General features: G+C 46.3%; 1 protein-coding gene across 1 annotated transcript in view; it reads right to left on the minus strand.

Moving 5' to 3' along the window:
- Positions 1-22296, minus strand: part of FAT2 (FAT atypical cadherin 2) — a 60883-nt gene that overhangs the window by 17148 nt on the left and 21439 nt on the right. Inside the window, exons 5-14 of the mRNA XM_030504862.1 lie at positions 16708-16769; positions 15574-15885; positions 14717-14927; positions 12183-12336; positions 10173-10437; positions 9525-9735; positions 4489-8541; positions 2077-2273; positions 1295-1448; positions 312-545 (exon numbers count right to left, since the gene is read on the minus strand). Coding sequence (XP_030360722.1) covers positions 312-545; positions 1295-1448; positions 2077-2273; positions 4489-8541; positions 9525-9735; positions 10173-10437; positions 12183-12336; positions 14717-14927; positions 15574-15885; positions 16708-16769 — 5853 coding nt within the window. The remainder of the gene's footprint in view (positions 1-311; positions 546-1294; positions 1449-2076; positions 2274-4488; positions 8542-9524; positions 9736-10172; positions 10438-12182; positions 12337-14716; positions 14928-15573; positions 15886-16707; positions 16770-22296) is intronic.

Consider the following 22296-nt stretch of genomic DNA (forward strand, 5'->3'; position numbering starts at 1 on the left):
CTAAAGTTTCTGTCCAGTTTGGATCCCAGACAAACTGTGTGTGACACTTTGCAATGTGGATCATGGTTACAGTTACTGAACATGTGCTTAGTCTGTCTTTGCATGTTTCTACAGATATTGTACTACCTACAGGATCACAAAAATGCTGATGCCAGCCTGCTATTCAAGAACATGTCAGCATGAGATCCAGGCACATTTTTGCCAAGATTCAATCATCTATGCCCATCGTTGTAGCCCTTCCCTAGGTTTCAGAAGTTTCTATTCACGATGAAAGATGAACTCTACTAAAAAGTAAATCCATTCTGACTCACCTTCATCAAGGTCTCTGGCAGCAACCACGGCGATGGGTGTCTTTGTTGTGGTGTTGTCAAAAACAGCCACAGCACAATGACTAGGGAAGAATTTTGGTGCATTGTCGTTCGTGTCCTCTACAATCAGTGTTATATCTGCCTGGCAGGAACGGCCTCCGCCATCAGTCGCTTTGGCAACAAGATGGTATATAGGTTTCTGTTCACGGTCGAGAGGTGCAGATGTGGTCAGTTCCCCTGTTGGAAAGAACAGGAGATGGTCTTGCCTCCTGCAACTCCACTTGCAGGCTAGGAGAGCTCAGAGAGATTCAAGCATGCTGCCTCCCTGGCTGAACCGTGGGAGACAACAGACCGGGTTTGAACACCGTTTGTAATCCAGCTAATAGCAGTGATGTGTCCACACCACATTGCTTGGGGCTATTCTCGGATCACTGCCAGCCACTGCCCTGGTAGGGCTTGGCATGGGGAGTCCTGCAAGTTGGGCTGAGCTTCATGCAAGGGATGCAGTCATGGGATAAAAGTGCTGGTGTATAAATTGTACCTCTAAAGACCTTTATAAACCCCACTGCACTAAGCTTTCTGCACTGTAATGAACCCCAAGTGATCTCTAGAATTATCATCATGTCTGTTTGGGTAAATATACTGCCCAAGACCTGATAAAACATTTCTTAGAGTTCAGAACTTGTGTCTTTGGCCAAGCCAAATACTCGCTGATCTCTCCTCCTTGAGACCTGGCTGTTAGCAATAGCGTCTGTCCTTCTTTTTAACAATGCTAATGCAACACTTGTAAAGAAAGCCAGCACGAAGATGCAGAGCTCTCTCTCCTCTATACCATATTGCAGTAAACTGCCTGTTCGCCATTCCATTCTAGCTTGGGAGAGCTGGAAAGAACAGTCCTTTTGTGTTCTCAAGAGGAGATAAGCATTGAGCCACTCTCAGGAGTGGGTGAGGAAGAGGATAAAAGCATCCCTTTGCCCTGATCTCACCTGTATGCGGGCCCAGCCGGAACTCCTCTGCACCAGGGCCGTGGAGGCTGTACGTTATCTGGGCATTGCTGCCAACGTCGGGGTCAGTTGCTGATATTTTCAATATGAAAAGACCCGGCAGAGCATCTTCAGAGACTCTCCCAGTGTAGAATATCTGGTGAGGACAAAGGTGTCATTGCCTTCTGAGCCATCGCCAAAATACCTTCATCCCATATAGGGGGGAATGGACTAGCAGAAGCTTTGCAGAGAAGGATGAACCCTGTGGTTTATAGGGGAACACAATATGCCTCACTGCTGGCTGCCAGGGTGTGGACTTGGACCAGTGAGCTCATTTCACACGAGCCTTTGAATCTTCTTTGGGAAGCAACCACATCTGTTCTTTCTCACCATGGGTAACATCCATACCAGCGATCAGCTCTCTACAGTAACAAACCTCCTGATGGGAATCTCTCAGCTTAGCAGGATATAAAACTCCGTAATTTACATGCCCCTACCCAGGAGGCTTCCTGGCATTGTTTATCTCCAAAAATTATCCTTCATAATGCTTAGGTGCTCACTTACTGCTGGCAAACATGCTTGGAGGCTAGATTTAATGTTCTTGCTTGACATGCAGCTTAATTAAAATTGCTAAGTATAATCAAAGCAACAGAATCGTGTGAGAAGAATTATGACAAGCCAAACCCTCTTAACATGCTCTTATTGTTCTTTCTTCCTTGCTACCATGTTCTCTCCTCCCCAGACGCTCCCCTTGTGCCTCCAGTGTCCCAGGACAGATGTCTTACCTGGCCACATTCAGGGCTGTTGTCATTGATATCCAGAACAAAAATTTCCACTTCAGTGGTAGCCTGAAATTTCCCATCGGAAGCCATAACCTTGAGGAGGTATTTCTCTGTATCTTCTCTGTCCAGAGGCTTCTTGGAAGAAATTGTCCACTCTCCTTCAATTTGGTTAACTGTGAACTGCCCCAGTACGTCTCCTTCTAGAAGGGGACAGGAGGTAAAGAAAAGAGGTGTTTAAAGTGCTGAAAATCAGAAGTGGTAAGGAAAGGTGATACAGATGTGTCCACTGGTGCTCCCTTAGGAGACCTGGAGGACTTGCAGTGGTGACACAGAGAGGGCACTGGTGTTGTATCAGGCTGGTGAGGAGCATTTGGTCTCCCTCACTGCACAGCTGCCTGTTTCTGTTATTCACTATCTGCATATTACACTGGAAGGAGGAAACAACTCCTGATGGTAAAAATGTCTCTGTAATGTTCTGCAGACCTGCATATTCATTGCTTCAAAACCACATTTTCTCACCTTCCTAAAGCGTGTCAGTCTTTTTGGTGCATGTTCCTAAAGGGATCTGAGAGTTGCAAATACGCTGCAGACATTGGTTGAATCTTATTGTTACAGTAGTGTGTATAGTTGTACTTCCTTTTAACCTACAGATGTATTTAATATATAGCTACGCTTTCTGGGGCTACTTTTTAATTCTGTAAAAGCGAAATGATGAGAGACAGGGAAAGCCAGACTAGGCAGGCTCTTTGGTCCACCAGATTCATGCTGCTCCTACTGATGTGACACAGCAGATTTTAAACGGGTGGATGCTGCCCCTGGAGAATCCTTCTCTGCTGGCAAGGATCTGGTGTCCTCTGCTGAACCCAGGCAGTTGGGCAGAAGGAGGGAGCACATTAGATGATGGAAGGCAATGAAGGGAGCTGGCTGCAGGGCTTGTTTGTGTTAGACTCTGAAGGGCCTTGTACAGCAGGGTAAATTAAATTCACTATGTTTCTGCTTTCATTTACACTGTGGTGATGAGGTGGTGAATCTGGAGGCACAATGAGACGTCTGCTAGCTCTTCTGATGCTGGGAGACTCGAGTCTATGCTCAGATTTAGTTTCTGTGTATTAGAAATCAATGTGTATATGAACAATGGGAAGCAAGGCTCTATGTTCACCATGTCCTTTCTTCTGCTGCTGTGCTATACTGAAGTTGTATTTATATGTTTATGGGTAGAGTGTGACCTGTGCTTGTAAGTACATAGCAGAGAGAGCACGTGGTATTCACCACTAACATAAGTGTGCATTCTGTCAGGTTTAAAGTAGTTGGAGGTTACTACTACTTGTAAGATAGCAGAAATGCAAATACATAAATGGATTGAATCTTTCCCCCCAAAGGCCTGCAAATAGCTATGCATGCTATAAACCAATTGAAACTACCAGCATTCTTCCTCTGTTTTGGATGGTTACAGTAATAGATAACAGGCTGCAGCATGATCTGGCTAAATGTTTTGACCCTGAAGGGTCCGCATTTGAGTTTGAAAGAACATTTTAATTTGAAGTATCTGTTCCAGGTCTGAGAAAGACCCTTTGGGGTCAAAAAGTACCATAAAATCAAGCTTCTACTTGTGCAGATGCACAACAAACATTCCAGTGTAACTTTTTTGTTGTTTTGCAGCAGTGGCTAGTTTTAGCTGGCACAACTGATGTTTCAGGGATGCAAGAGTCATCTTTTAGTATTTCTCATTAGCCAAAACCATCACTAAGATTGACATGACAGTCTCAAATATCCATGAGTATGCAGGGTGGTTAACTTCAGCCTTCTGAGGTCTACTTGTTTGTTAAGTCAGTGGCTTCATAGGAAAAACATTTAATAGCAGAAAGTGATATGCATCCTATGTGCATATATATAGTTATTAAGAAATAAAGGCAGGCTGCACATGTGTGATGTGCACTGCTTGCAGGAGAAAAAGCTGGGTCAAAGAACTTAAATACAAATCACAGTATCTATGTGAGAAAAACTTTCCTTTCTGCTGTACCACTGCTTCTGTCTTTCCAATAGGTATTACAAGTACACCATCTAACTTATTCCTCTGTTAAGAAAGTGTAAATAAATGTGTTTACGGTACTGTGTAATTACCTACACATATTCATTTATTTATTTCCAAATAAATAAGGCGATTCAGTGGTGAGATACTTATTATAATGATAATTCCACCCACTGCAGTTAATTCCTATAGAGTTTGGATACCCCAGACTCAAACTGAAGAGTCCAGCTCATGACAGAGCTCAGGCTTCATCTCCTGCTTCTCATAGGACTGTCAGTATAATGCTATTTCTGTGTTTATATTCTGTAAGACAAGGTATCAAATCTTCACTCTGAGATGATACTCTACTCTTCATCATTGCGTATTTAAAGCCAGGAAAAACTCACCAGTTATGTAGCATGTGACCCGGCGGTTGTGCTCGGAGATGTCTGCATCGATGGTACTCAGTGTGACAACAACCTGCCCTGGTTCTGCGTTCTCAATTACTGATCCTTTATAGAAGTCTGAGGTGAACTGTGGAGCATTATCATTTTCATCAGAGACAGTGACCTCCACCAGGGTTTGGGAAGAGAGCTGGACTTTCCTGCCATGGTCAGTGGCCACCACATAAAACCGATAGATCTCCTGATCTTCGCAGTCCAGCTCTTTCAGTGTAGTGATCCAACCGCTCTCACCATCAATGGTGAAGAGTCCTCGGAGGTTGCCAGATTCCGCTTCCAGACTGTAGGTCACTTGTCCATCACTTCCCATGTCCTGATCGATAGCTGTCACTTGAATGACTGTGGTTCCCGATGGCATGTTCTCCATGACAAAGGCTTTGTAAGGATCTGCCTCAAAAACAGGTCTATTGTCATTGACGTCCTGCACTTGGATGTTCACAGAGACCAGAGAGACCAGCTCCGTCTCCTGATGTGAGCAGTGAGCCATAACATCAATCTGGTACCACTTGGTGGTCTCATGATCCATGGCCTTTTTGACTTTCAAAGCCCCTGTTCGTTCATCCAGTGTGAACACCTCATCCTTGTTACTTTCTGTAGTGGTTCCCTTTACCAGGCTGTATATGATGGGATCCTCTGCAAAAGCTTTGACTGACCCTATTTCTGATCCCTCTGGAAGATCCTCAGATGCAGAGAATGTATAAAGGGGCTCAGAAAACCTCGGCAATGTCACCTCCCTGGGGACAATCTGAAGATTCACTGGGACAAGGGAGTTCCAGTGAGGGGGTCTGCCATCTTCAGCCTTCACCTTGAAATTAAAGGCTCTGTTTTCTAAACCAACAAGGCTCTCCTTGACCTTAACAACCCCGGTGGCAGCATTAATCTCCACAAGGTCTTCTGCCACATCTTCTACGGAGTCAACAGAGTAAATGACATCTGCATTTGCACCTTCATCAGCATCATAAGCCAGTACCTGGATGACAGGGGAGCCTTTGCTTACATTGGACTGGATGGACAGTGTGTATTCAGAGGCTTTGAACCGAGGTGGGTTGTCATTCTCATCTGTAAGGATTATTTTGACAGTGCAAAATGCCACCTTCCCACCCCCATCCTTGGCCATGACTTTAATGGCAATGACTCTTTCTGTTGAATTTTCCCTGTCCAGTTTTTGCAGGGTGGAAATACAGCCTTTATTGTCTATGGAGAACTTCTCATGGGCAAGTTTGTTTATGATGGTATAGTCTATGGTGCCATATGGTCCACCGTCTGGATCAATAGCCAGCAGCTCAATCACTTTGGTACCTATCTCAGCATTTTCTGCCAGCTCTGCCTCATACACGTTCTGCCGAAAAGAGGGGCTGTATTTGTTGGCATTTGTGGTGTTGATATACACAGGCACAGTGCTCTTGAAAACTCCATCTGAAGCAGAAACTCTGAGATTGTAAGAAGACTCCAAGTCCTTTTTGCAGCGGTTGAACATGGATATTATTCCTGAAGTGCTATTGATAGTGAAATGCCTGTTGTCATTGCCTGAAAGTATCACATATTCCAGTCGGTTGGTGTCTCCACTGTCAGGGTCCAGAGCCTGGACTTTTATCACGATATGCCCACACGTAGCCATTTCACTTATCTTGGCTTCATACTGAAGCTGGCTGAACTCAGGGGGGTTGTCATTGATGTCTGTCACATCTATGATTACCAGGGCATCGCTGCTAAGTGGAGGATTCCCGTGATCTGCAGCTCTTACTTTCATGCGAAACTGTTGATTTTTTTCATAATCAAGTGGTTGAGTTGTTGTTATTTGTCCTGTGCTGGCGTCAATATTGAAGAACTTGGTAGCATCTGAACCATCATCCAAGATCTGATAGGAAACCACTTTGTTTCTGCCTGAATCCCTGTCAGAAGCAAAGAGCTGGATTACAGGGGTTTGTGCTGGCAAACTCTCCGAGACAGATGCTGTGTAGATGACCTGAGAAAATATGGGGGGGTTGTCATTAATGTCCTCTACCTCCACCTCTACTCTGGCTTCTGAATAGGATCCTAGTGCTGTGTCTGTGGCTCTAACAGTGAATGTGTGTTTTGTCTCTAGCTCATAGTCCAGCTGACCTGTGACAGTAAGGACACCGGTCTTGAAGTCAGTGCTAAACAGTTTCAGGGAGTCTTCTTCCACAATGTTGTAGATAAGGCGCAAGCCCTCAGGGCTGCGAGCCTGCATGTGGAGGATGGATGTGTACAGGGGTATGTTTTCGGGCACCTTCACTCGGTAGTACAAACTTTGGAACAGAGGGTTGGATTTGTTCCTCACACTGATCACAACCTCCTCTTCAGCATGGAGGGGAGGTTCGCCTTTGTCCTTAGCAATGACTCTGAGGTTGTATTTATTTAAAGCTTGATAATCAAGCGGCTTCTTAAGTGAGATGTCTCCTAGGTAGGGGTCAATCCAAAAGTATTTGTAGTCCTCTGCAAATGAGTAGGTAATGGCTCCGTTATCCCCTATGTCTTTGTCTGTGGCTGATACCTGAAAAAGTACATCACCTGGCTCTGTGCCGTCCTGCACCGAGGTGTAATATGGCACGTTCTCAAACTGTGGTGAATTGTCGTTGACATCCTCTACATAAACCTTGACTGTGGCTTGGGACACTCTTGGTGGTTTCCTATTGTCCTTCACTTCCACAGCTACCTCGTGCATGTCTTGTGTTTCGCGGTCGAATTTCACACCCTTGGTCTGGAGTACTCCAGATGCCTGGATCATTCTGAATCTTTCTTTTCCATTCAAAAGTGAATAGAAAAGTGGCTCATTTAGTTGATATCCCTTGACCCCAAGAATGGTGAGAGTCTTCTCATCGGTAGAGTTCTCCATTACAGTCGCTGTGTATACTTCTTGATCAAATTTTAAGCCTGTACCTTGTGCTTGAGTTAAATTCAGCTTAACCAGAGCAGTACTTTTATACAAGCCATCACCAGCTCTGACCATTAGTTCACGGTAGCTTCCCAGGCCAGTCGAATTAAGAATAGAGATAAGACCTGTCAGTGGATGAATATAGAAAGCATTATCAAGGTTCCCTTCCACGATGCTGTAGGTCACCTCTGAATCTGCATCTTTTGCCTGCACTGACAAAAGCTCCATCCCTGAGTGGGCAGGTAGCAAGACAGAAAGCTCATAAGTGTCTTTGAGAAAAACTGGAGGTGAATCATTCACATCTTTAACATGGATTGTGACTTTGGCTGGCTTAGACGCAAATAAGCTGGGACTTCCACTGTCATGTGCATGTACACTGAAGTGGAAAACTGGGGTGAGCTCATAGTCTATGTCAGCACGACTGGTCAGTGTCCCTGTGCTGGGATCTACTGTGAAATATTTCAGTGCCTCCGGCTCCAAAATCTCATAGACCAGCAAAGCATTGGAGTCTTGATCAGCATCTGTTGCATGGGTTACCAGGGGAGCATTGCTTTCATCCAGAACCATGCTTTGTGATGGAGCATTCTCCATGATCCAGCCAATGAAGGAAGGCTTAACGAAGATGGGCACATTGTCATTCTCATCTATGACATAAATAAGTACCACTGTGTCCATAAATGCTCCAGCCATGTTGGTGCCACGGACTTTCAACTGGTAAAAAGATACCTGCTCAAAATCTAAGCTCTTCTGAGTGGAAATAAGGCCTGACTGATAGTTCATGGAGAACACTCCATCTCCATTTCCATCTTTTATTTCATAGCTGACTGGTGACAAGCTTGTGGCTGAAACCTGGACAAGAGGAGAGCCAACAGCAGTGGATTCACTGATCTCTGTGATGTATTCGGCCTCTGGAAATTTTGGAGGGGTCCGATCAGAGGGTCGGATGCGAACATGTACTGTAGCAGAATCTTTAAGCTGGGGGAACCCCTGATCTTCTGCCTTTGCGATAAGAGTAAATCGCTCCTGCCTGGATGGGTCCAGTTTCTGGGCAACTGTAATAATTCCAGAATATGGGTCGATGCTAAAGAAACCTTCGCCATTACCTGCAAGAAGAGAAATTACAAAGTGAAGCATGTAGACACCCTATTGGCTTTGTTTTTTCTGTACCTCTTTTCCACAAATGCTCCTGACTTCAGACCTAATTAACATCTGCTACTTTCACTGGGAGACAATAATCTTCATTAATTTCTAAATAATTTTAATTCTAAGAACAATGAACCCATTGAGATTTATGAGATAACTTTCAATTCAATCAAAATGTAAATTAGAGATAAATACCCTTCTAATTTGACCATATTTAGTGGTGGCAGAGCATGTATTGAAGCTTTTGCCTCGTGTGCAGAACATGGTAGCACAGACTGTACTAGTTCTTTCAAGCCCTGTCATGCTTATAATTACCAATACTTCAGGAGCAATTAAATTCCTCAGTCCTTGATCTAAATTGCAGTGAGAAAGATGGAGCAAAGGATGGCTTGTCTCCTGCAAAGAATTTGCTTGCTAAACAGGCAGTGTGGCACAGCCATAAATATTTTTTAACCTTTAGAATGAATGATAAAATACTTGCCCACTGAGTTTGTATGACCCAAAACTACCATCAATCAATGCCGAGAAGGTGCTTACCATGCCTCAAGAATGTATTTCTTGGTAGAAATGGTGGAAATGATGATGACTGTTGTGGGAATTGGAGTACTTTTGCCTAACAATTGAACAGGGATCCCTCCCTCAGTTCCCATGGATGAGAAGAGAGGATTTTAAGTTGTTCTAACTCGTCACATTTTTTTCTTAGACTAGTGACTCAACATGGAACTGTATTCTTAAAGAAGGATGTTAATATTCCATAATATGAAAATTACCTGCTCCCTCTATGTTTTCTCTGGATAGAAAGGAAATCACATTTTAGAACTATGCAGCCATTTACTGTTCATTGCAACAGCTAGAGAAAGCTGGTCAACTATCTGGCCGCCAGCTAGAGCATGAAAATACAGGCATATTCGTAGCCTAAACCGTCTTGTTGCATGGCTCTCACCTGCCTGAAGGGAGTAGTGGATTTCAGCATTGGCTCCTTGGTCCTGATCGAGAGCTCTGACTTGTATAACCTCTGTGCCCACCACTGCTGAGTCCAGCACTTCTGCTTCGTAATGGATGCTGCTGAACTGTGGAGGGTGGAGGTTGCAGTTCTCCACGTGGATGATGACTCGAACAAAGTTCCTTTTGATGGGGACCTCCTGGTCTCGTACCTGAACAACAGAGGAAGAGCAGATACGGACACATTCAGAGTGGTAGCCTCACCTGCACCAGGCTTCCAAGTAGCTCATCAGGACTCTTACAGAGGGTGGCATTTTCCCTTGGATGGGAATGAGCCTGTAAGTTTCAGCACAAACACTCAACTTGAAACCAAACATTAACAATTATTCACTGTACTTTCCTGTATAAGAATCCCGTGGCCCTCCAATGAAATTAGCAGGTGAAAGCCTCAGCACTTGGTTAGAGGTAAGCAGGGTGTCACCTAAATTTATCCAGGATGGTTCCATAGTAAAGGTTAACACCCTGCTTTCCTCTTCCCTGTTGCTCTAGACAAATCCTCCCTCAAAGACTACAACCAGTTTTAATTTCTCCAGCGACCCATATATCCTGGCCAAGCTGATGGACTCAGCAGGGTGTGCCTAGGACTCACCATCACTGTTAGGGTGTGCTGAGGCATGGGATGGGAGCTGAAGCCTTCCGCTGTTGTGAGGACCCCGCTACTTGGATCCAACTGGAAGAGTCTTGTACTTTTGGGGTCCACGCTGCCATGGATAGTGTAGATGAGCCCCTTGCCTTTGTCCTTGTCTGTTGCACTGACTTGAAGGATTTCCCTCCCCGAGGGGGTATCTTCAGGAATCGTTACTTCGTAATGGCTCTTCAGGAACTGGGGACGGTGCTGGTTGATGTCGATCACGTGGATAAATGCCTGCAGTGGGAGACAGCATGATGAGGGAAGCAGGGACATGGGAGCAACCTGACTTATGCAGCCATGTAACACCTCAGCTACTAACTCCTTGTGGGTGTAGCTGTGCTCTTGTAACCATCACAGCTTTCTAACTCTTGGGGCTTTGCCATCCATGGTGACTGGGAACCTTTTTGTCCTTCTCCCCAAGGAATGCCTGTTGTGCCTTTCCTTAGTGAGTTTCAGTTTGCTTCCTCTCATTTTTTAATCTCTCCAGTCTGGCAAGCCATTCAGACTGAACGTGCCTGCACTTGGCATCACAGCCTGCCATGAAAAGTAGCAGTTGCTCAGTGGTGGTGCCAGCTTTGCTGGCTGGTACCTCCACACCAGCCCTCATTAATTACACACCAGAAAGCTGGCAGAGAGGGGGTGTTTGGTAAAGGAAGGAAGGGCTGGCCTATCTTAAGAGCAGCACGTGGAGAAGGTATGCAGAAGCAAAGTTCATGGTCTACAGTTTTTAGTCAAATCTTCCCTTCTGCATTTAACAGCAAACCCCTGCGAATGGCTTGCCTGAATCCTGCCTGCAAAGTCACCTAGTTTCTTCTGTTTGGTCTCCTACCCTGACTGTTCTGACCCTCCTACTGATGTGTTCGCTGCATCTTAGGAAGTCCCAAGCAACTGTAATAATTTGCTTCCTTTGGCAAACCTGAACATGCCATGGGTGTTTTGCACAAGCAGGTTTTCTGACATCTGCTAACAGGCCTGAGTGCCAAAATAAATGTAGGGATGAAATGCAAGGTGGCAGGGAATGCACACCGGGCAAGGTGGGGCTTTGTTTGTTTATTTGGAAGAATACTTGAAGATAGCGGAGATAGATAGCCATCCATTAGCATTGGGTTTCACAGGAATGGTAGTGTTTCTCACTCATCATCCCCTGCAAACCTCCGCAGTGAATTCCCACGATAAGCGTCACTGATGGGTGACTCACGTTCTATGTCTTCCTGTGCAGTGAGGGCTGGAGTTTTGGCTGCTGCTTGTGTGTGGAGAAAACAGTTGGTGAAAGATCAAGCCCTGAATATCCCTCCTGAGGGTAGGTAAAGATGGGCACATCTCAGCAGCCATTTTAGCTGGGGCTTAGAGACATGTCTGACAGCAAAGTGCCTCCTTCCACCACTGCTTGCTTTTCATGTGGCAACTCAGAGGACACAGCATCTCTGCAGTTGCCCTGCTCAGCCCCTGGACCTTGGTGCTGATATATTATCAATGTTCCACGCACTTGGAACAGCACAGGGCAGGGCCTGACCTTACCTCTTGCAGATGTGTCTGTGTTGGTTTTATATATGTGAGCAAGTCCCAGGAACACCCTTGACATGGCATCATGGACCCAAGCCTGATCTAACTGCATATGCATTTCCCTTACGTCTCAGCATGTTGTCCCAACCATGTTATAGATCAGCCTGAGCTACTGAGAGCAAGTTGAGGTCTAGGAGCGTGAACTGCCACCCTAGCTTGGCTGGTGGTATAGATGTGCCCTTGTGTGCTGGCTGTGATCAACGGGAAAGGCCCAGGCTTTCCTAGACCATTTGTGTTTCCAGCAACATAAAACCAGCTTGGTACTAAGGAAAGACTTGGGTCACTGTGAAATGTACCACCACAGTGTAAGGAGATTCTTGTGCCTGGCACCTGATCCAGAGCTCAGCAGAGTCAGAAGAAAGATTCTTGTTGGCATATACTTACTTTAAATGGGGTCTCTACTAAAGAAAAAGCTTTACCTGAGTTTTGATGGTAGTGGATCCATCAGTGACTTCTACAGTCAGGTTATAGCTTGACTTCTTCCTTGCATCAAGGGGTCTTGCAATGACCATGCTGCCTGTACTCTTTTCAATGTCAAAATCCATGTCATCGTCACCACCTGAGATAAGGGAGAGATGAGAAAAGGAATTGGGGGAGCAATTACAGTTAGATTTCTGTCTGGAGCAAGCTGCAGGTGGAAGGGATTCTAGGAGCTGCCTGGAGATCTGAAGGATGAGGATCTCCCCTTCAGACACCATACACAAACCACACAAGGAGCTCATGCCCAGCCACAGATATGTGGCATGCCAGGCAATATACCTTGAATGGGGATGCGTAGGCATTCACTCTAGCTGTACCTCTTTGGCCACAGCTAGATTGGGAACAGTGCCATAGATGAAGTTTTTCCTGAAAACTCAATATGAAATGTGATAGATGGACACAGGAGACAGGGAGGACATGGAGAAGCTGGACAAAGAGGTAGTCACAGATGGTGACAAAGGAGTACAAAAGGGAAGGTGAGGGGAATAAGAGACAATGAGAAGGAGAAGGGGTAAGGATGCACATACGCATATGAGGTCCTGGCTAGATTTACAACAGGCACATTTGATCATTGATTTATTTGCACAAAGCTTCCAGCTATGCAGCACCACAGGCTTAGCATGGATCAGGGACCTGCAGTGCTGAACAATGCTCTTGCTGGCTTCTAATTCAAGGTCACACTGTGGGCATATCAGTGATGGTCTTTGTTGCCACAGTTGGGTGGCTGGGAGCTACCTGAAGAAGCCCAATACTGGAACAGTTGGGGAGGCAGACGGTGCTTCCAGGGTGAGCAGAGCCTGTTGCCTCCAACCCAGATGGCTGCATAGTGCAGGGAACCGCAGGCCTGAGCAGCTCAGCAGCAGAAGGCTGTCCCTCACACTACTGCTGTTCAGCCCTGGCATGGAAGCTCCTTTCTCATGCCTCAGTTGCTCATGGCTTCTTAGTTCTCCATTGCATGTGAAACACTCTTTCGGTGTTCTGAGGTATGGAGAGTTTAAAGCAGTTTTCTGTATATATCCCAGGTCTCAACTTCTTTCTCCCTTCCCAGCTATTGGATGTTCTGGATTCTGGTTTATTCTCTTACCAGCTGGGAAAATCTTGGCTGTTTGTTAAACTACGTATCGTCCCTTGTGGGAGAAATGCAATGGTTGCCAGCCATCTGGACCACCACTTTCCTGCTGGGAAGGAGACAGAAAGAAGCAGAGACAAGAAAAGAGAGACCCATGGATGCCTTTCCCTGAAAAAGAGAGGTGCTCCCTTTGCATAGTGCCAAAAGGAAAGAGGAAGCCCAGGGAAGGAAAGAGATTAAGTTGCTGATGCTGCACCATCAACCCCATTGACAGAGCCTTTGTGCTCCAGGAAAGGCGAGGTTTTGAAAGAGGTACGAAGGCTCCTGGATCTCTGCATCAGTCTCTTGGTGATGCTTTGCTTCCCTGTCAGGGAAAATGAAATCCTGTCCTCTTCCACCAGTACAGAAACCAAGACAACCCTGAGAAACACTTGGTGCACTAGGAATTGGCAAAGGTGAGGTTGAGCACACAGGCAAGCACTCAATGGGATAACGTTTAAAGGAATATACTGTTAGTCCTGCAAACTCAAGCAGACACTACTAATGCCAGATAAGCCTTGCACTGATGTTGTCTGCTCCTTGTAGCATTGTATCTCTTGTTGCTTAATTGTATTTATGCACCATTATTCCTTCCCCAGCATAGTAACAGGAAAAACTGTTCACTCACCCAATTACAGGCTTGTCTGACAGGGCAAGCCCTGCAGGCAGTGTCAGGGAAAGGCTGTGCAAGGCAGATTGGGGCATCACTTCAAAACACCACATTACATGAGCACAATTGGCCCTCGTTTGTAGGACCAGTTCTGCATATATGCTGCCTGATGAGTCCCCTGGGGTGACAGCCCACATCCCCTCTGTTCTAGCACCCTGTGTCTTAGAGGAGGCCCTAGAGCTGCTTCATGTTTCATGTCTCAGTCACCCCTTGGGATGCTGTGAAGTGGAAGGGAGAGCACCACCAGCTAGGTCAGACCATTTCTTTGAGAAATCTTTCCCTCTCAGCTCCCTGTTGAGACTATGGGATGGTGCATGTCCGCAAGAGCCAGATACCTGGATCCTTGCAGGCTGTTTTACCACAAGCAATAGTGTCACTTGATTGCCAGGAGGAGCTGGGACTGGTATGTCCTGCCTTTCACGCGACACTGGAGAACACCTCAAACACTGGCAAGTCCCACAATGTCATTAAAAAAGTGTGTTAGATAATTGCGCTTGGCACGAGCATCTTTGTCTATGGCTGTTGAAGCCTTTTGGTGTCTGTGAGAAAGCTTTCCCTGTAGCTTACCTGCACCTAAAGCAAACAACTTCCTTAGCACAGGCATGTGAGTGCTGAAAGCCAAAGGGAGCTGGGGCAAAGCCTCCCAGACACCGCTGCCCTGGTTTCATTTCTGTGTCTCACCTGTGATATTAAACCACACTTGGCTGGGGCCCATTTCAATGCTGATCACTCCCACCATATGGTTTACAGGATCCGTTTCCATCACGGCGAAGTTAAAATGGGGTTCATCGAAAGCTAGTGGCTCTGACGAAGGGCCGGGCCGGGCAACCCAGCTGATGTGAAGTCGCACATGGGAGGATAGTGGTGGGCTGCCGCCGTCTGTTGCCTTGACCTGCCAGGAAATGCGCATGCAGTCAGGGTTTGGCCCATAGGAACCCCTTAGGAAGCTGCTTGTCCTCCCCACCAGGAGTTTCAGATCTGAGTGTGCCCAAAATCCCATAAAACACACCTTGACCCAGTGGCCCGTGCTCTGGCTGCTTCTAAGGTAGAGCCATGCAGCCCAAATTCCTCTTGACCACCAAGCAAAGCTGCCAAGCTCAATCCACAGCAGAGACCTGGATCACAAGCCTCGCTGCAAAGACCCACAGGGTGTGGGAGAGTTTTAAACCTGTATCCAAGGCCCATGGCCTGATCAGACTGCCAAATGGAGGCACCACTGAAACCCAAAGACAGTTCAGGTCTGGGTCAACATCCATATGGGATTGTGGATCACTGTGTTAATCTCTGAAAGTGGGTTGGACAGTTAATTCTAAATTTATCTTCCATTTTTAATATCTTCTTACCTTCTGTATTTCTCATCATCCCCTCCCAGTTTCTCTCCCTGTAACCCAAGTCTGTCTCATTCAAACTCTCCTCCCACTGCTGCATTTTCCCCATTTCTGTCTTTCTTTTATCTTTTCTGTTTCTGCAGCCTTTCCCCTTCTTCCCTCTCCACCCATCTCTTCCCAATGTCTCTCTGTGTTGCCCTGTCCTCTCACCGTGAGTATGTTGTATTCAGAGGCAGGAAAAGCTTTCCTGGAGAACACCATGCCGGTTGTGGGGTTGATGGTGAATATCCCTTCCTCCTCCTCCTCGATGGTGTAGGTGATCTGGCTGTTCTGGCCCTGGTCACGGTCCGAAGCGATCAGCCTGTACACTGGCAGTGGTGTCTCTGAGGCATCTCTCTCGGGGAGCTGCACCATGAAGAGTTTGTGGGGAAAACTGGGAGGACTGTCATTGGCATCCAGGACTTGTATCACGACTCTGCTGGTGGACTTCAGGGCTGGCTCTCCATTGTCAGAAACAGCCACCTGCCAGCAAGGGAAGGAATTAGGTGACAGAGCTCTTTGTCTTTACCTAGGACGCAAGCAGCCAGCCTTCATCCTGATGGGCAATGACTAAACTAAGGGGTTTGTGTGGATCTGCATTTGTATCTCGACATTTTCAGAGCCAGTGCTCCTCTCTACAGGGTAAAATCTGGCGGCTGTAGCTGGCAGCGTGCAAGGCTTGTGCATACACAGGGAGATGTGAATGCAGGGGTCCTGCTTGCAGTTGCTCTGGGCGGTGGGTCAGATTGGTCACTGGGGGTCACATAACTGAAAACGTGTGTACTGCAATGGCTTGGCAAGTTGTTACCCATCTTCATTTTGCTCTGCATGTTGTATTGCAGAGAGAAACGTATTATCCTCAATCACCCTGATAGACTGAAACACCTCAAGATCCCTCTAACGTAAATGTGAATAGCTTGGAGCAGCGAAAGATGGAGGCTGGTAACACAAATCTACACAACAATGTCTGATACAATGAGATAAATGAGGGTGGATTTCTCTGGCTTGCTCTTTCTCCCATAACTTATTATCCATCCTGCTAGAGGACAATTCCAATCCTCTTCCTGCATTCCCACAGCTTCCAGAACAGGCCTTTTGCTCCAGTCCTCAGTAAGGAAATAATAAACCCCGCAGTACTGCTGCAGCTGTCTCTTAGGGCAACACACACCATTTAATTAAGTTTCCCAGCAGTTGGGAGCTGATGGGATGAGATTCTTTCTCTGTGCTCCAACTTGCAAGGAAAGCTCTTTGAGGACTTAATACACTTGCAGGTAAATAAAGCTAATTACAATCATCATTACCCACCTCTAGGATATGTTCAGCCTTGTATTCTCGATCCAGCTGCCGTGAAGTTGTAGAGATCAGACCTGCCAACAAAGAAACCCTTTGAGCTCCAAGAGTCAGCGTCCGAGGAAAGCCAGGGCTGATCAAATCCCTGCATGCCCCACATCAGCCTGCCCGCCTGCCCTGTTTCAGGTTCCCTTTGTGATCAGAGGAGAATAACAGATACCCCCAGAAGGCAGGTTGTCCACTTCCAGCGTGAATCCCCATTTGGAGGTCCTCTTTCAATTACAGACACCATAGAGGAACGGAGACACCTACAAGATGCCTACATAGGTTGAGGCTTGTCAAGGCGTTTGGTGAGAAAGGCTGTAGGACTGTGAAAACCAACCTTTTCTTATGCCTTAAAGTAAGAAACATTCAGCAGGCGCTGGCACAACTTTGGCCTCTTAACAAGTCTCGACTCCTATTTTCCCTGTGCTGAACCTTGCTCTTTGTAGTTTACAGTGTTTTGATAAAAGCTTGTTTTCTGTCTAGGGAAATACCCCCTATTCTACTGCTAGAACAAATGCATTCAGGCTAAAAATAAGGCACACAGTCAATAATAATGTTGGTATATTATCTAAGACTTGCTGAGAGACAGGATGAATCCTCTAACAGCTACAAGATCTTGAGGGATTTCTGAAAAATACACATTAGTTTAACCACAGGGAATAGGTTGGATGCAGGAAGGAGGAATTGTGGCTATAATAAACTAGAGTTTAGACAAAATCATTGTAATTGCCTCCTTTTGGCTTGTCAATGTCTAAGCTGAGTAAATGGAAGTGTGGAAAGGATGGAGCTGAGGCTCGTGTTTCCACATCTGGTTTGATAATAGTCCTTATCAAGTGCCTTGACTCTTCCCCTTTGGGGAAAAGCAGCTCTAGACCATTTCCGCAACTGCTTTACAGATGATGGAAATCGTATATATAATGCATGATTTTCTGACAGTCATCAAGTCTGACACCTGTGAGTGTTTCTGTCTGTTCTCTGCATCTCCTGCTCCCAATGGTTGCTGTTATCATGGTGTTTATTCCCCACAAAGGGAAGTCCTGCTTCCTCACACAAACAAGAGGCAGGGTGAATTTTACTGACCACCACGAGCAGTGATACAGGCTCATGCAGCTCTGGGAAGCAGTTTGCATGGAAGTCAGTGTGTGTTTGCAGTGGTGTGAGCACGTGCACTTGTGCATCCTGAAAGACTCGTAAATCAGAGTTGCATGAACCCGTCTCAACTCTCATTTCTGGTCCAAAGTCAGAAAGTTTTAATTAATAGGATTGTTTTCAGTTGTATCATACTTCGGTGTATTGCTGTCTGAGCATGATAGGCAGGAGAAAACTTCAAATGGCTGCAGGAAACACTGGGCAGCTGAAGGAGGGAGCAAGGAGCAGCTGCTTGGAACAGGACTATTCTTAACTGTTTCCACTTGTTCTCTGGGATTATTCATATTTGGCACTGGCCGCTGCACTAAACACTTATTTGATGCCTTTGCAATCATAAATCAACACTTCTTAATGTGTTATGACAAGATAATTTGAAAGACTTTCTTTGCCTGTATGTCATAGGGGTTTTTTTCTTCTCCCTAATCTTCCTCCCGACATCTCGGCAGGTGAGGAGGACTTGGCCATGGCCTGAGAGCACACTGGCTGGGGAGCTTTTGAACCTCTTCTGGGCTCATGAGAGGCTGTAGGGCTCCCATAGCACCAAACATCTTGATATTCATGGAAATGCTCTCAAAGAAGGGATTGCAGCAGCAGTTCACTGAGATCTCTGATGCTCCTGCTCACATTGCTGATAGTTCGGCTAGGACAGGGGAGCAAAGCCTAAACCCCCAGCTACCTTCAGGGGGGTCATAATTTTGGCCTACCAAGCCCATAGGACACATAGCTAGGTATTCCCAACAGAGCCACCCAATACCTGTGTGCACACTGGGGATATTTCTGGTCTATTGGATTGCAAAATTCAGTTGCAACAGACTAACACCTTGTTTGCACTTGGTTTCTGCGTGCCAGCTGATGGAAAGTAACTTAAACCACTCTAAAGCGATTATTTGGATTTGCCTGGCCACACCCTGAAATTCTTTCATGTCCTAATGATAAAAAATGAAAGAAAACAGGATTGTAGCTGAGCTTTCTAGAGCTGGAGAAGAAGGACTGTGGTGAAGGGAGGTGAACTGGACCTTAATGACTGTCTTCAATGTCTGTACCACTGAAGATGCTCAGATCTCCTGGGGAGTATGAGCTGCCTCTACCCCCTATCACAGATTCCACATCCCAGTTGGCAGCCTTACCAGATGGCATTTCTGGGTTTAACTTCGTATCTGCTGAGCCACAAGTCAAAGGGTTGGCTTCTCCTCCTGACCCCTGGCAAACTCCCTCTGTCCCTTCCCCTGTGGCCAATCGCGGCTCCCAGTTCCCCTCTCCAGAGCCAGTTACCGCTCTGCCTTGAGATCAGAAAGCTCTTGTGGTTAATGGTTAATCACTGTAATTCCCATACGGAGCCTTGGTGCTGCACGGCTGCCAAGATGCACAAACTGCCAGCAGTGTTCACACGGCAGCCGAGCACCCCGAGACGGGGAGATGGGGATCGAACGTGGTGCTTGAGAGAAGCCAGCTGGAATTAATGCACATTTCTATTTGTTGCTGCTTGGAAATACACCCTGTGAAGCCAGAGGGCTAGAATGGGAAACTGTTATTAAAGGGGAACTGCCGTTAGCTTTCATGGCCTAAGGAAACAGTTCCTTGGTTCTTTCTGCTGCCCCTTACAAGGATCTGGGAAGACCACGTTTAGTTTTTAACTAGTGTGTTTTGTGTGTGCATGTACATGTGTGTGAGTTATCAGTACAGCCCCTGCCTCACTGGGAAACACCAGCCAGCCCATCCCATGGGACTTGTGATCAAGTGGGTGTCCTTTATTTGTGTTCTTGTATATGGCCCTGAAGGTTTCTGCTGAATCCTATAGAGACTGAACAAAACCATCAAAGGTCCTAATTGTACCTGGCCAATTAGCCAAGCTCTGCATTCACCTGAAGGTCCAGAAACCTTCTGTTGCTCGCATACAGGCAGGCACAAACTCTGCTCTGGCAGCCTATCTACACACAACAATGGGAAAGGATTGTCTGCAATCCTCCCGCTTGCTGCCTGGAAAGGGGAGAGAGGAAAGCTGGTCGTGTTGGAACAGGAGCAGCAAAATTAACAGTGCATTGTTGTCAGGGAACAAAAAAATAATAATAACTTCTGCTGGCAAGAGCAGGGCTGGGGTGGAGGTTGCTGGCCCCCTGCCCTCACTGCAGGGAGGAAAATCTAGGATAGTTAAAATAGCCAGAATCAGGTTTGCAGGCATCAGGGCTTTCACAAGAGCCTGAGAAGGAAAGAGGTTGTCTCACTGTTGCTTCCATTTCACCTTCTCTTTTCTTCTCCTACTACCTTTCCTCTTGTTCTGACCCTGCTTTGCAGTACTCCATGCTCAGCTGGAGCCTGTGGTTGGGGAGCGGCAGTGAAACCACCTCTAAAAAGCAGGCTGTGCCTGGATGTCCTTCCACGCAGAGAAATGCAGGGAACCACAGGCATTCTGGGGAAGCCCAAGGACACTGACACAGCAGAGAAGCACCAGAAGAACAAGCACTAGATAAGAGCTGGAGATGAATAGTCCAAGGTAAAAGGATTCTCCAAGCAGCCTTTCAGTGGGATGAATGGCTTCATCCTGGCTCTTCCTGCCACAGCCTGACAATTCCTATCGCTCCTGTCTCCATTGGAATCCCCCTTCACATCAGGGACTGCGAACCCTTCGCAAAAGAAGCTGAAAACCTTTCAAGTGAAAGAATACCCTAAACCCTGCTATCTGCCCATCTCTCCATGTATCTACCTATCTCTCTGTCTCCCACAAACACTGCTCTGCACCAGCTGCCAGGCAGGGCTGGAGAGATTCCACCGCCGATGGCAGAAGGCTTTCATCTCACTGCGCAGTTTTATTCCCTGTTCTTATTATCCTTTCATTTATTTTCCCTCTCTTTCTCCACCCTCTTTAGGGAACTGAGAGCTGGAAGAGCTTAGAGCCCTTCTGTGGTAGTTCAGAGATGCCGGAGAAGCCAAGCCCTGCTGAAGGACAGTTAGCACAGCCATTTGTGCCTCCCTGCAAGGCTTCAGGAGGAGAAGTCAAGGGGCCCTGCTGGTTATGTCTCCACTGGCCAATCCACCCATGTGTTGTGAGATACTGGTTCAAATGCAGAACAAGCCAGCTCCAGGACCAGAAATAGGTTACTTGCAATAGTGTGGCACTATGCCCTGAATAATTATCCAGGGCTATTCTGCGGGGTTATTCTGGGTGTAGACTTGCCTGTTATTAACAGTAAACCAGGACCTTAATTCCTATTAGCGCACAGGATCAGAACAAGCTTCCTCCTCCTCTCCCTTTGCCAGGAGTGCCCTGCCTAGGAAAGACTCAGACTGACCTTTGGCCCTCCTGTGCTCTGGTTTATTTCAGTGCCAGTGTGACTTATTTGCCCATTGATCACAGTGTGGGATAGGAGGAGAGGTCTTGATCACAGTCTTCTCTGCATGTACGAGCCTCTCTTCTCATCCGAGTGCTGGAGGAACTCCTGACACATGCAGATTATCCTGTCCTTTGCTCACTTTGTGTGACCAAGAGCAGCAGCCTCCGTGGTTTCCTCTTGAAACCTCAAGTTTTATCATTGAATAATGGGACAGAGATTCAGCTTCATCACAGATAAGCAACTCTTCCTACTCATAGTCTTCTGCTGTTATAGGGTTTGGGATTGACTGTGGGAGGAGTATTGGCAATCTGGATCATATGGATCTCTGGCATTTCAAGAACTGAAATGTTTCTGGGTCTTTTTGTGATCATTTCCTCTAGATAGTGAAAGAAGAGACACATTTATCATGTTTAATAAACAAAGGTCATATCCCAGCTAAAAATCCAGAAAAGGATCAGTGACCTAGTAGCACAGTGGTGCTCAGATACTTACAGTGTTTTCCCTCTTCTGTTCAAATGTAAGTCATTTGGTTTGCACTGCACTGGGATAACCTTGTTTTGAGTACAACCCTGCACTAATGTGAAAGACTGGGAACTGAAAGACCAGCAGTTCATCTTCCAATGCTGCACTACCAGGCCGACACCAAAGATTAGATTTTTGTTCTACTTAAGGAAGCAACTAGCATGCCCTTGTCTGCAGAATGAAAATATCACAGAGTTTCCAATAAGCTGCCTACAGCCCTGAAATCTAGATAAGCTGTGATATTCTTTCTGGCAGTAGTAGCAGATTACTTCTCTTTAGATACTGTAAGCATGAGGATATAAACTGCTTAGTTTATGCCAATATTTGCAGGTAATTATTCATTCTTTTGGGTGACATGCAAGTAAAACAATGGATAACTGACTCTTCATCAGCCTTGGAAGCAGGTCCTTAAACAACCTCCAAGCAGAGGGTTTAAAGAGACCTCCAGCAACTGTCCAAGAGATAAGATCAGCTCATGGGACTGACAAACTTATCACTCTTCACATGCAAATTGCCTGGCTGTAGAGAGAGATGGATAGGAGATGACTCATGAGAGAGC

This window comes from Strigops habroptila, chromosome 12 (genome assembly GCF_004027225.2).
Source record: "Strigops habroptila isolate Jane chromosome 12, bStrHab1.2.pri, whole genome shotgun sequence".
NCBI lineage: Eukaryota > Metazoa > Chordata > Aves > Psittaciformes > Psittacidae > Strigops > Strigops habroptila.